Source organism: Gobio gobio (genome assembly GCF_949357685.1).
Source record: "Gobio gobio genome assembly, chromosome: 14".
NCBI lineage: Eukaryota > Metazoa > Chordata > Actinopteri > Cypriniformes > Gobionidae > Gobio > Gobio gobio.
The window spans coordinates 30,014,292-30,028,677 of NC_137107.1; the positions used below are offsets into that span (position 1 = coordinate 30,014,292).

The 14,386-nt window shown below is 39.2% G+C and overlaps 1 protein-coding gene across 1 annotated transcript; it reads right to left on the reverse strand.

Moving 5' to 3' along the window:
• Positions 1-2,497: 2,497 nt before the first annotated feature.
• Positions 2,498-13,929, reverse strand: itpkca (inositol-trisphosphate 3-kinase Ca). Its single transcript, XM_079834008.1, has 7 exons — positions 13,217-13,929; positions 10,351-10,450; positions 9,938-10,151; positions 5,804-6,008; positions 5,584-5,685; positions 3,896-3,967; positions 2,498-3,799 (listed from the first exon to the last, which is right to left on the reverse strand). Exons 1-7 carry the CDS (start codon positions 13,589-13,591, stop codon positions 3,593-3,595), a joined length of 1,275 nt encoding a protein of 424 aa, XP_079690134.1. The 5' UTR covers positions 13,592-13,929; the 3' UTR covers positions 2,498-3,592.
• Positions 13,930-14,386: the final 457 nt, after the last annotated feature.

A 14,386-nucleotide genomic window follows, 5' to 3' on the forward strand; every position in this document is an offset into this window, starting at 1 on the left:
ATGTATCTAAACGAATGCATGTTTTTTGCACAAACTCCAGTGCATGCTTTAATTGCAGCAAAAGTTTGACATAAATCCATCCATTCTCCAAACCACTTGTCCTACGTGAGATCACAGGGATGCTGGAGGCTCTGAAAAGCATATGAATAATAATAAATAAATACATATTTAATTTAAAAGAAAATCTTTAATAGCAGTATTTCACTGCTGGTCTCTAGACTTTTGAACCACACTGTATTTGTTAAGTGTCTTTTTATTTTCTAATAACCGATTTACATTTTATCTTAGGCTACATTAATAATAAATGTGTAAGCACCATTCATCAGAGTCCAAGAAGCAATAGACGATTCAATAATACAATTGCCATTAATCTGTCCATATTTTCTTTCTTTTCTTTTTTAAAACAAAATGTTGTAGTTCGGTCGCCGTGATTTTGAACGTACTAAGGGTACGTTTACACTACAACGATGTAGGCTACTAAAAAAAACTTTTCCCTTTGCGTTTTTGGCATACAGACAATGTTGTCAAAAATATCCCCGTTCACATGGATCCAAGAAAACGACTAAAAGCGCTGTATGTATGTATTATGGATGCCTATAATACACGCATTTGGCGTGAGACTCACGCTTTCAGGCTCTGTCTCACGGTCACTCTGCCCAACTTAATCTCACAACAAATTGCCAAACCTGCTTTTGATATTAAACAAAGTCTTAAGTCTTTTTTTTCAAGTTTTAATGCGAAATTCAAACAATAAATAGCATTTTGGCGCTAATGTGGCATAACAGTTAAAGCCAGAGGCGTTGAAAAACGGAGTTGCGGCATGCTCTCATCTCGCGGCAGCGCGCACGGTCACATGGTCCATGGAGCGCTCAATACTTCTAGCGCTGTGTCAGTACATTTCGTTAAGCGGATACACAACAGCTTCACTATGAGGTGTTTGCAGCAAGTTTTGGTAAACAGTACAGGCAGCATAGTCTGCACTGATTATTACGTCAACCACATTTACAGGGTCGTTTTATAATGGAGAGTGGTTTTTCTTGTTTTTAGCCCTCAGGTATTCCTTACTAATTGGTCACACTCATACTCATTGATGGTTAAATGTGACCATACACCTATTTTTCAATTAAATAAATGTTCTATATTTTAGTTCAATAATATGTATTGAATATTTTGAGGAGCTCTTTTGTTACTAAATACTATTTGTGCAATAATTATTAACAATTAATGACCACTTAAAATATTTTTCTTCTAATATTTTTTTTATTTATATTATAATTGGTGTAGTAATTAAGGTTAAAATAGAGAATTCCAATTCAAAGAGGCAAATTAGAGTGGCTAGAAAAATTATAATTCTCCTTTGTATATGGCATTACCCAATAGGTGCCTGTATGGCTCTTTAATCAATATAAATGTATCTAATCTAGTTGCTCAAAAAAGTATTGCAGTTTTGCATTTTAATAAATATTTAGATATGATCAAACACTAGATTTCTTTAAATGTGAAATTTTAAAACGTTAATAACTTACATCCTAATATTTTTAATAATCAGGGGCGTCGGACAGGGGGTAAAACCAGTACTGATTACCAGGGCAGAGAGGGCCCTTGAAAAGTCTGGAATATATTTTAACATGGAACATGGGGGCCCATCAGGACTGCCTATGCATAGGGCCCGGGATTTTGTGTTACGCCCCTGTTAATGATACTTATATAAGCACACACAAGTGAATATTAATGAATGTGAGCACATACTGTATAATTTAACCCAAGAAACATTTAAAATAGTGCTAAGGCAAACTTATTTTTCCTTATATGTACAGTAGGCTATATACATTTGAATTGATACTGAATCAAGATTGAAATATATATATATATATATATATTTATTTATATATTTATACACAGATCGGACATAACATTATGACCACTGACAAGTGAGGTGAATAACACTGATTATCTCTTCATCACGTCTTTTTTTGTCCATTTTGCTCTTGTGGGGTGCAGTGGTCAGTATCTATCAAAAGTGGTCAAAGGAAGGAACAGTGGTGAACCGGCGACAGGGTCATGGGTGGCCAAGGCTCACTGATGCACATGGGGAGCAAAGGCTGGCCCGTGTGGTCCAACTGTTATCAAATTGCTCAAGAAGTTAATGCTGGTCCTGATAGAAAGGTGTCAGAATACACAGTGCAACGCAGTTTGTTGCTTATGGGGCTGCATAGCCGCAGACCAGTCAGGGTGCCAATGCTGACCCGTCCACCACCGAAAGCGCCAACGGTGGGCACGTGAGCATCAGAACTGGACCACAGAGCAATGGAAGAAGGTGGCCTGGTCTGATGAATCACGTTTTCTTTTACATCATGTGGATGGCTGGGTGCATCATATTACACATATGCCTGATCGGTATACATGTATAAATACACACACAAACATATATTCAGGTGCACCAACATCAGTCAGCTGATCAAAGCTTTTGCATGGTTTTGAAAGATGAGGCGAAAAAAACATCACATCATGTTTATGTTTATTGTGCGGACATTCAAAAACCTTTACAAAATTACCCGGCATGGGAAAAAAAATGATTCTGTAGTTATCACAGCACCCCAGAAACCAGAACAGTAAAACCGATACAGCCAAGATAACAAAGCTCCCAATATAATGATCACAAGTCATGTACTTATTATACAGTACAAAATATCAATAATGTGAGATCAAAATTAACAGTGCAAACAGTGAATTTGTGCATAAGGAGTACTGGCTCAAATATCCCAGACACCATACTCATGTCGAATTGGCAGTAATCTATGTGATATTAACAGGGGCTGTTATTCCCCTTTTGCAGCTCATGCGTGCATGCAAAAAACATAACATAGGAATGTAAAGTATAACATTAGTTTAACTCACTGTGCTTAATATGAATTAAAATGGTGCTTGATCAAGACAGAATGCAAAACAATGTTTTCATTACTCTGGGAGCTATGCAATTCTATTAAAACAGTACCAAGAACGATGCATAAGAGGTCTTTGTTGTTCTGTGATTCGATTTAGCTTCAGTTTATCAGTTAGTAGTGTGCACTTCAGTTCAGTTCAGTTCATCCCCACCCAAATTAGAGCCATTTGGTCACAAACATAAAATAAAATGAAAGGAAAATATCGGGCAACTATCACAAACAGACTATGGTGGTTGATTAGTATTCAAAAGCACTCCTGTTCTGTGCATCTTAACACACCTGTCAAAACAACATGACTGTAATGATTTTCATCTGCAGGGTTAATGTTCCTAAAACTAAGCTAATCTTTTACTCACCAACCCGTAAGAGCAAACTGCTTAAATAAAAATCTATTTACAGTGTAAAAATACATACAGTGCTTCCAAAGTAGAGAAAACGACTAAATAGCGAGGGGCTTACAACATCAGCAGCTAAATTCACAGGCTTAGATGTTCATCAGTAGGACTTGTGTTAAACGTTGAGGCCAGTCAGTCCATTCCATCGTTTGATTCTCTCCAACCTTCACCTATTCTCCATGTAGACAAAACATAGAGGGGAATTAGATGGTCTTAGCAGAAAATGCCAATTCTGAAGATCCACAATGCCCTTCACTTCTCAGGAAGCATGTTGGTCAGAATGTCAATAAAATTGTCCAGGCCCCAGAGGTACCCGTCCTCTCTGTTGCCCTCCACCCACGGGCTGCGATGGTCCAGGGTGAGAGGGGGCGGCATGGGCACAGTCTTTCCAAAGTCTATCATCCAGATTCCAGCCTTGCCAGTGAGGTCATGGACAAATAACAAGGAGCTGCCCACCACCTACAGGAAAACACAGCAAGACCGTCCTAATTAGAGCCTGTATTTTACATCAGCAGTGTAGAATAAGGAGAACGACCAAATGAAGATGCATCTCACCTCATGTGCTTTGAAGAAATCAGATTTTTCCAGCATGGTTCGTAGTTCCTTCAATCGTTGTTGGTAGCTTCTCTGTGAACAGAAGAGCCTAACAATGAACTTGTTTACATAATAGTTCACAAATGGTTTAATGGTTAAAAAGACGCACAGGCAGAAGAACCATTATTTTAACCAAATGTTTAAAATGTTTAAAAGCAAGAAGTAAAATAGAAACACACACACGCATACATATACACCAATCAGGCATAACATTATATGTGATATGTGAAGTGAATAACATGGATTATCTCTATATCACAGCATCTGTTAGTGAGTGGGATATATTAGGCAGCAAGTGAACATTTTGTCCACAAAGTTGATGTGTTAGCAGCAGGAAAAATGGGCAAGCGTAAGGATTTGTGTGAGTTTGACAAGGGCCAAATTGTGATGGCTAGACGACTGGGTCAGAGCATCTCCAAAACTGCAGGTCTTGTGGGCTGTTCCTGGTCTGCCGTGGTCAGTATCTATCAAAAGTGCTCCAAGGAAGGAACAGCGGTGAACCGGCGACAGGGTCATGGGCGGCCAAGGCTCATTGATGCACATGGGGAACAAAGGCTGGCTCGTGTGGTCCGATCAAACAGACGAGCTGCTGTAGCTCAAATTGCTCAAGAAGTTAATGCTGGTTCTGATAGAAAGGTGTCAGAATACACAGTGCAACGCAGTTTGTTGCGTATGGGGCTGCATAGCCGCAGACTATTCAGAGTGCCCATGTTGACCCCTGTCCACCGCCGAAAGCGCCAACAGTGAGCATGTGAGCTTCAGAACTGGACCACGGAGCAATGGAAGAAGAAGGCCTGGTCTGATGAATCACGTTTTCTTTTACATCACATGGATGGCCCGGTGCGTCGCTTACTTGGGGAACACATGGCACCAGGATGCATTATGGGAAGAAGGCAAGCCGGCGGAGGCAGTGCGGAGGCAGTGTGATGCTTTGGGCAATGTTCTGCTGGGAAACCTTGGGACAAAATTTGACACGTAACACCCACCTAAGCACCATTCATGGAAACGGTATTCCCTGGTGGCTTTGGCCTCTTTCAGCAGGATAATGCGCCCTGCCACAAAGCAAAAATGGTTCCGGAATGGTTTGAGGAGCATAACAAAGTGTTTGAGGTGTTGACTTGGCCTCCAAATTCCCCAGATCTCAATCTAATCGAGCATCTGTGGGATGTGCTGAACAAACAAATCCGATCCATGGACGCCCCACCTCGCATCTTGGTGCCAGATACCACAGCACACCTTTAGGGGTGAATGGAGTCCATGCCTTGACGGGTCAGGGCTGTTTTGGCAGCAAAATGGGGACCAACACTATATTAGAAAGTTGGTCATGTCATGCCTGATCAGAGTGTGTGTGTGATTATATATCACTCACACACACACACACACACACACACACACACACACACACACACACACACACACACACACACACACACACACACACACACACACACACACACACACACACACACACACACACACACACACACACACACACACACACACACACACACACACACACACACACACACACACACACACACACACACGATAACTAAATTCAAAATGCACAATATTAACAGATACTGCTAAATTAATACATAATATTGAATATATTCTAAATATTTGTTACATCACACACAAATTCATACCAAGATTAGCATGTTGCCGTCCACAAAGTCCTCCAGGGCTTGGATCACCTCATCTTTGTACTTTGTTCTCTTGAAGTTAGTGTTACAAGTGCCATCCGATTTCTGAAAACAGATCAAATTGTTCAAGACATTATACTGAAGGCCAAAACATTGTATTGGTTTGACTCGGAATTGTTTATTGACCTCAGTATAAATCAGAAGGGTCCTGAATCATATCTACCTTGATGCCCTCGATGCGAAAGCCCAGCGTGGCCGTAGAGCTGAGGGTTTCTCTCCACTGCATGTACCTGGTTTTGAGCACTGCCTGCCTGGCCCGCTCCTCCGCAGTGGGGGCGTTCAGGTCCACTGCAATCATTTTTTCATACATGTCTTTGCGTGGCTGAGGACAGTCCCGGGCCTTCTTCAACTCTTCCTCAAGGTAAGTCCTAAAAGCATGTATACAAGTCAACATTAGCACAGGAATAATTATTTAGTATGGAAACATTGTCATTTGTATTTGAAAACTGGCCAAACAGGAATACACCAGTTCTCAGAGATGCTGTCCACCAGTGATCATATTTCCTTCTCTATTGTTTAGACACCACCATCTACTGTATTGTAGTCTTGGCTTCAGATGGCACACCCACGGACAACCCAGACTCCCTATATATTGTCAGCGTAAGGAAGCACTAGTGAAAACCACAAGCTCCAATCCATTGCCTGAAAGCAAATTCCGAGAGTCCAGGTGCACAAATTGATATCAGTTTGCCAGGAAATTGTGTTTAAAAAGGTACCAGGGTTGATGTTGAAAGCACTTGAGTGGAGTGAAGATGCACTTATTTTTAAATTGTGTCTGATATCGATAAGCTGCTAATTATTCTCGTGTTGTGGCTGATAAACGGCCCATCTAAAAATCCAATACCATAATAAAAAAAATAAAAAAAATAAAACCTTTTAAAAGCTGTAATGGAATTTAGACAATCACAACATTGTAATACAGTATTCAAAACACAATATTCCTGTTGTTAAAGATTACATTTAACAGTGTAATTATGACATTAAATCTGAGTGTAACAGATTATAGGAGAAAAAAAGTTGGGTGGGGATTTGGTTCTATCCATCAGTTGTTGATTGGATTTTGCGACGTGGCCTTGACACTCAAAAGTGGAGATGAACACGAGCTTGCAGAGGGAGATTTAAGTGGACTAAATAATTGGAGAAGTCTGTTTTCACTAGAAGGTCCAGTTATGGCGTTTTAATTAAACATTACGAGGTCAAAACATAAAAAAATTAAACCAATGCACAGATTTATTGTTCACATTAAGATCTAACATACATTAGAATATAGATAGGGTGAATTGTCAGTTCATGCTGACTTTTATAGATTGCCTTTAAGTGAGTGTTAGATGATGGCAAAGGAAATATACAGTACATGTAAAAAGCATGAACAATTAAATATACAATAACCGGTAGATACTAATAAGTTAACAAAATCTCTAATATCAGCCGGTAACTGATAAGACACCAATAATTTGTGCATCCCCACTAATGAGGAAGCTGTTGGAATTGCCCGAATTTGCCAGGTTTGTGGCATCATATATCTGAAAAGTATTTTTAGTTATGATACCCCAAACTCTAGATCGCACTTTGTTTTCTATTTGTGTAAATAATTAGTACTTCTTACGAATTTACCGGTGCATGAACAAAATTCAAAAACACAAAAATGTTCTTAATTTCTGATGACGCAATAAAATTTCAGCAAACATACAACAGAAACAGCAAAAAACATGAATCTCCGGTTTTGGACGAGCCAAAATCATTAACCTAAATAGTGGCGTTAAATTAGTGCTTCTGTGATGTACAAGTATTTATTTCATGAACACAATGGAGATAAGGTAAACATGTCAGGAGTGAGGACGCACTTCACAGTGACCAAAAATTATGCAAGACTAGCTATATGGATTATGGACAATTTTGTTTGGCTGAAATATCCAGATGCGGCTCGTTACTGAAGAAATTTACCATTTCACTTGAGAACATATGAAGAGCATAAATAAAAGCCTAAAATTCAACCTGTTCATCATATAAAGTGATCGTGTCTTGTCAGAAAATGTGGAATAGACCACTCAATTCATATGGATTCATTTTACAATCTCTTTGTGAACTTTTCGAAGCATCAAAGTGGTAGTTACATAGACTGTCAATGGAAAAACAGAAATCTCTCGGATTTCATTAGAAATCTCTTCATTTGTGTTTCGAAGATGAACGAAAGTCTCATGGGTTTCAGGGCTCAAATTTCATTGCGGGTATTGCGCATAATTTTAATCATTCCCACAGGTCTTGGCGCTTATTATGACGGAAATTCCCAAAAACTTTAGCATGTAGGTTGTATGAGTAAATTAATCTTTCTGCGAGACGCAATTTCACAATCAGCGCAAGTGATTCAGTGGTGCTGGGTCTCTCTCTCTTTCAAGAGTGCTGCAGGCGGCGATACTAGTCTTTTACGTCCCGGGACAGCTGACGGAATTGTCACATTCAGGTCAGCGTTTCATCGTCCTTAAAGTTCATAATTTGCACGTCTTTTTAAGTCTTACCAATTTAAACATTCAAGCGATCGATTGATAAAAGTAAAATCTCATCACAGACACCTCACAAGAAACAAAACAGATTATAGTGCTTTAACGGTAAAATTCCGGTCTTGGTGAGTATCCTCGTAAACACAGTCGGTTATGTTAAAGATGAACAGTTGAGAAACGCATGTGACAGTATAATGAATCTGTGCACTAGCTCTTAAAGTGACAGCAGCCTAATATGTGTCTGTCATTAATGTTGATAAAACAACATAAGATAGCTTTAATTGTAAGGAATCGGGATTAATAGCCCATGTATTTAACTAAAAGACTATCCAGTGTTGTTTTACATTAGATTACTTTATTCAGTTTCTCTAGTATTTCTGGATACTAGTGTTATGCTGCGTTCACACCAAACGCGAATAGAGCGTCAGGAGGGAGTGATTTCAATGTTAAGTCAATGGAAAGGCGAATTGACGTGCGTCTGGAGGTCATGCGGCGCGATAGACGCGTTTTGCGCGTCGTGATGGACGCGATTCCACCTCATTCGCGCAAATGGGACGCGAATTGAGCGTCTTGCGCAATACGCGCGAGTGGTGCTTTTTGTGCATTCACGCGTTTGAAGCGAATTCGCGTCTGACGCCCGAGTTAAAAAATATGAACTTTGGCGTCAATTCGCGCTGCTTTAACCAATCAGGAGCCTGCTTGCTGCGGTCACGTGGTAAAGTGACGTGATGAGAAACCCTGCATAATTTAAAAATACTACTAGTGTCACAAAATGTAGTTTAAGACTTTTTCAGGTGAGAATGTAGTTGTTTAAAGCTCAAATCTGTGGTTTATTCATAAAGAGTGCGCCTATTTAAAAAAATAATCTTGCGTTTTTAGAGTTGTGAGATCCAGGCGATCACCGGGCACTCAGCGCTTATTAACCCCGGCGAGAGCAGCCTTTCCTCGGCTAGTCCTTCTGACGTTTGCTGCTGGCTCTGATGTCTTGTAGTGGTTCGTCTTTTGTGGATCTAACGGGGGATCTTTGGTGTCATGAATCTATAATTTGTGGTCTGTCAAATCGTTTTGACTGAGGGCAAAGAGAAGCTTCATAACAATTTTTTTAAGGATATTTAAATATACATGCAGTGAAGATAATGTAGGAGTTGCCTGGACCACATTTGTGTGGCTATTAATGTTTAATATATATTTTTAATGAAAATGAAAAGAGGCAGAGTGGTGTTTTATGACATATTTCTCCTGGAGCGCCTTGAACGCGCATCTATTTCGCTTTAAACACTCAACTTATACGCACGTCCAATTCGCTGTGGACGCGCGAATGGATTCAAAATGTTGAAGCGTCCAACTAGACGCGATAGACGCGATTTTGACGCTCTATTCGCGTTTGGTGTGAACGCAGCATAAGACCTACCCCAAACACTTTTCACTTTATTTAATTTTGTATTTTTATTCTATTGTACTTGTTTGTGCTACTTTTTTAACTAACCCTTTAATTACCCAAACATCATTTTCAGATTCAGTTTTCGGCTAAATGAAAATGTTAATTTAGGTTTTGATAAAAAACCAACAACGAAAAACCCTTAATTTCGCTTGAAATTTGTGTGTGTGTGTGTGCGCCATCATCCAGCCATAAATTGTCCTAAAAAAGGTACATTTTGACTTTGGTTGGTCACTTTGCATGCTGGTCAGATTGTCTCTTCCTGTTATAATATGCTGCATTTTATACCAAATTTACTGGTTCTGCAAAAAAAAAAAAGTACTGTGATAAGTGCTGAATTTACAAAGCACAACATCCTCACCGGCTTCCCATTTTGCAGTCCATGATGCAGGGAGAGTCAAAGTCAGCAAGCAGGTCGTCCATGAGGTTGTAATCCTGCTCGTCACGCTGAGTAACGCCGTAGTATCCAGGAACGAAGGGCTGCAGCGAGTCGCTCATGAGCTGCAGAAAACACTGCTGCTCGCACTCGCAGTACTTCTTCAGCAGCCTTCCATCACTGCCCATCTGAAAGTTTCCTGCAGAACCAAATAAAAGCATGCAGGCGTCAGATTAAAAAGGGAATCACCAAACACAACAATACAAAAAATCATTAGCTTTACAGTACATGCAAATTAAAAAAATCAAGGACATGAAAGTTTAAAAATAAACACAATATCACATAATCGCCAATTACACTGGCAAAAACATCTTATGAACATAGATGAACAAGCAAACCTGCATGACCGACCACCTGTACCCATGGAGAGCGCTTTTTTACCGCCACTTGAGGGGGAGACCAGTTCACCATATTCTTTGGCTTCTTCCACAGATCAGTCTTTGAATGAAGAGATATGATAGAAACAAACACATAAATGAGACTATGTCAGTTAACACTCTACAACTGGTTCTGTTCAAGGGTCGTTTGTTGGTAGAGGCTTTTCTTGTCTTCTCTTTTTGTTCTCATTTTCTTACATAGCGAACTGCACTGCACTGTCAACCTCAGACTCCAACGTGCAACTCACTCTCCTCCATTAACCATAGGTCGAGTTTTTCCTCATGTGGCAAATCATTGACGACAATCTCGGACTAAACAAAGTCATCAAGCAATACCAAGAGGCTGTGATTAAGAAATAGCTAATCTTAGAAGGAGGTTCATGAAACATTTACAGATGGCCCTTGTTTTGCTGCCAGATAAAATGGAGGAGCCAGTGTGGACAGTGCCAACAAGAATAGCATATTTTCTTTATAATTTGAATATATGTGAGTGCATGTCAAGGATTAATTTAAAACAAGGTTAAGGTAAAAAGCATCTTTAAAAAAATATATTAATTCATATTTCATAAATGTCATTGAGTTCTAGAGGAGTCACAGCACATGGCATTTTAAAACCTAAAATAACATTGCTTGTCACAAAAATAAAAAATATATACTTTAAGACAATGGTTTTTAATTAGTTAGATGCCATGGCCCAGCAAATATGATCACTCATATATAATTTAAATTATTATAAAAAAAAAATCTATACAATTTTATATTTATATAGCTTTATTTTAATAGTCATATCCTGTTTTATGTTTTTTCTTTTTCCTGCATGTTGGTCATAAATCATTTTTATGTGGCAAGGTTTTCCAAATATTAATAAGTTTTGTTTTAAAAAAAAAACAGATTATGGCAAATAACTTAAATATTTATTTTCGATAATTGGATTTGTACCACTCTGACATCACCTTGACATCATGTCCCACCAGAAATATATGAGTAAAATTTATTTTTAAAGCAGACATTATAAACAGGCCCATGTATTCAAGTCAATGCATATGTGAAATGCATTTTTGATGTATTTTTGAATAAATAGAAGATCTGAACATAATAAAAAAAAGTGTCACATCACTGGACCTAAAGTATTTAGCTGCTTACCCACACCTCTTCCCGACTGACTTGTTGTGTTGATTTCTTCCTCTCCGCCGTTTTGACGTTGTCAGAAAACCGTCTACAAGATCCCTTGAGTAACTTTGAGCTGATGTGCCATAAACCTCTATCCTACTGTATACAAGACCCTATGCCACTGTAACACATGACTGTATGCAATGAGAGTGCATTACTATCCTCCAAGCGTCAGTATTCAGAATGAAGCCAATTAACCTGTACAGTTCTCTCTGCTCTCCAAGTTAAAACACTCACCCACTCTTAGTCTTGGCTAGTGGAAAACCAGTCAGACAAGAATAACATTCTCCAGAACAAAGCGAGAGAGGCCCACCATACAGAGCTGGAGGTGCATCATTTGTTGACCTTATACGTTCAGTTTCAATAGAGCATTGACTCACTATTATGAGTTTCTCAATGGGCCACTTTCCCCCCTTATGATCCATAAAAACAAATCCCATTCAATATTATCATCAGACAGTACAGCTCTTACAACAGAACATTGCAGATTATATTCAAACACCTTTATGGTTGCAATGATGAATATTCCTTTGAATTTATAACATGTCACTGAGTTTGTGACATTTGACTTACTAATATCATGTGATCATAATGATTGTGGCTGCTTTACCTTCACATGTATACCTTCAAGAGACATGTATACTACTCAAATTCACTTCTTCACACTTCTTCAGTCCGACACCAATATCACCACAACAAACTAAAAAAAGGTAATACGTGTGGAATTTTCCCTCCATTTACAACCATGATCTCATGACCCGAAGCCCATAATGTTAATCAGTTATCATGAGGATTACACAACAACTGCATATTTTGATCTGCAGCATACACCTGTGCACACTTGCATTCAATGCATCTGCAATTAAAAAGTTACCATGACAACTATAGTTTAATAAAATTTTCTGAAACATTTATCGTCATCATTAGCTAACTACATTTAACATGAACTAACAATGAAAATTACATTATTAAAATTAAAAGTTGTATCTGATAATAGTAATAATTAATGAACATGAACTAACAATGGACAATTGTATTTTTGTATTAACTAACGTTAATAAAGAAGAACTGTAACAATGTATTGCCCATAGTAATAAACCACAAAGTACCATGGTTCGACCATGGTTTACAGATAGCAGAAAAGTGCAGTATAGGCCTAGTATCTAGTTGGAAGTATTCCAACCAGTCAGATAAAAATATTAATAATAGCAATTATATATACACACTACATATACTGTCGTGTAAATAGGTACTAATATCTAATACAATTTTACTCAAAAGTCTCGCAAGAAAACACTTGAGTGAAAGTAAAAAAGTATCCACATTTAATTGTAAAAAGGTAAACACTTCACATAGCTTTTTTAATTGACTTTTGACAAGAGACGGATAAGATTCTGATTTTAGTATTGTTGATGTTGTCTTATTGTCAATTGTTGTCTTATTTGAGTAAAAGCAGAAAACAGAACTCTAGTAAAGTACAAATTGACAAAATAATACTCAAGTACAGTATTTAAGTAGCCTACTTAAATACTTTACACCTCAGCCAGTTTTGTTACCAGTGACAGTGGGATATTTAGTGCAAGTTAGTGAGATAGTAGTGACTATCAAAGGAATACTACTACAGCCTACATAATGAAAACTTGGTTCGGATTCTTACCGTGAGCGGTTCACCTGGAGACTGGTTACTGTCACCGAAACCCATTAAATCCTCTTCGCATTCCTCAAAAGACGAAGCTGGCGAGAGGCCGGTGGAGGAAGAGTTTGACAGCTTCCTCAGCGCCAGAGACGAGGCGGGAGAGCCGCTGAGCCCGCTGTCCGAGCAGATGGACTCCTCGTCGGGGTGATGTGAGCCTGAGCAGGGTCCGCGGAGGCTGTGCTCACACTCGGTGGCACACGGCTCGCAGGTGACAACCAGCTCGGGAACAGCAACGCGAGCGCGTCTGGAGAGCTGCTCCATGGGCTCCTCTGGGTGGCTGTGGTGGACGTCACCCATACCCGCGCAGGGTGCCGGGGTATCGGGCGTTTTAGTCATCACGCTGCTTCTGATCTACAAGATCATTGAGGTTGTTGATGGGTTTATCCAGATTAGAGCCAAACCCAACGCTTAATTTAACCGGCTCGCGCTGGGCACTGCCGCGCCTTGCGTGTGACGCGTCGCGCAGCTGCACAATAAAGGCAATATTGGGCCACTATCAACGTTAAATGACTGTGATCACATCCTTTTAGCCTCTGGAAAATATTAATAATAATAATCACCTGAAAGATTTTAAAAAACACACAAGTTTTAACGCACAAAGAACGCTACTACGTATTTCAGCGACAGTGTCAAATGTATTATTTGCTCAAAGCGTCGCTTTAACAGACTGCACTGCACAGCTTTGCCCCGCCCTCTTTTCTTTAAAGCAACAGAGACAAAAAAGGAGCAGGTCAAAGTCCGTTAAATCAGATTTACAGCGCCACCTAACCTGTGAGAGCTATACGTCCACAGTTGCCACATTCGCTTGCTTTAAACTTGAGTACAGGATGAACAGTTTGTCTGGTCACATTAAAACTAACAGATGCTTTACTTAATAATTTTAACAATACGTTTTTAAAAGAAGACACGTTTGCAGTTCAATAAAGTACTTAAAGGGACAGTCCACTTAAGCCTCAAAAAGGACTCCAAACTGATCAAAGTTGTCAGACCGAAATGCAAGACACGTGACAATCTTTACATACTGACCGTTCTACTTGCTGCTTTTATGAGAATGCAAGTTTGATTCCTGAAGTAACTCATTTGAGTCAGACTGATGGAAAAATGCCCCTAAATACTTAGTTTAGCTGTTTA

Coding starts and splice junctions, on each gene's coding strand:
- itpkca (XM_079834008.1), bottom strand. CDS start 13,591: ATGACTAAAACGCCCGATACCCCGGCACCCTGCGCGGGTATGGGTGAC. Junction 10,152..10,350: donor ACAGGTGGTCGGTCATGCAG/GTTTGCTTGTTC, acceptor TTGGTTCTGCAG/GAAACTTTCAGATGGGCAGT. Junction 6,009..9,937: donor GACTGCAAAATGGGAAGCCG/GTGAGGATGTTG, acceptor ACATGCTTTTAG/GACTTACCTTGAGGAAGAGT.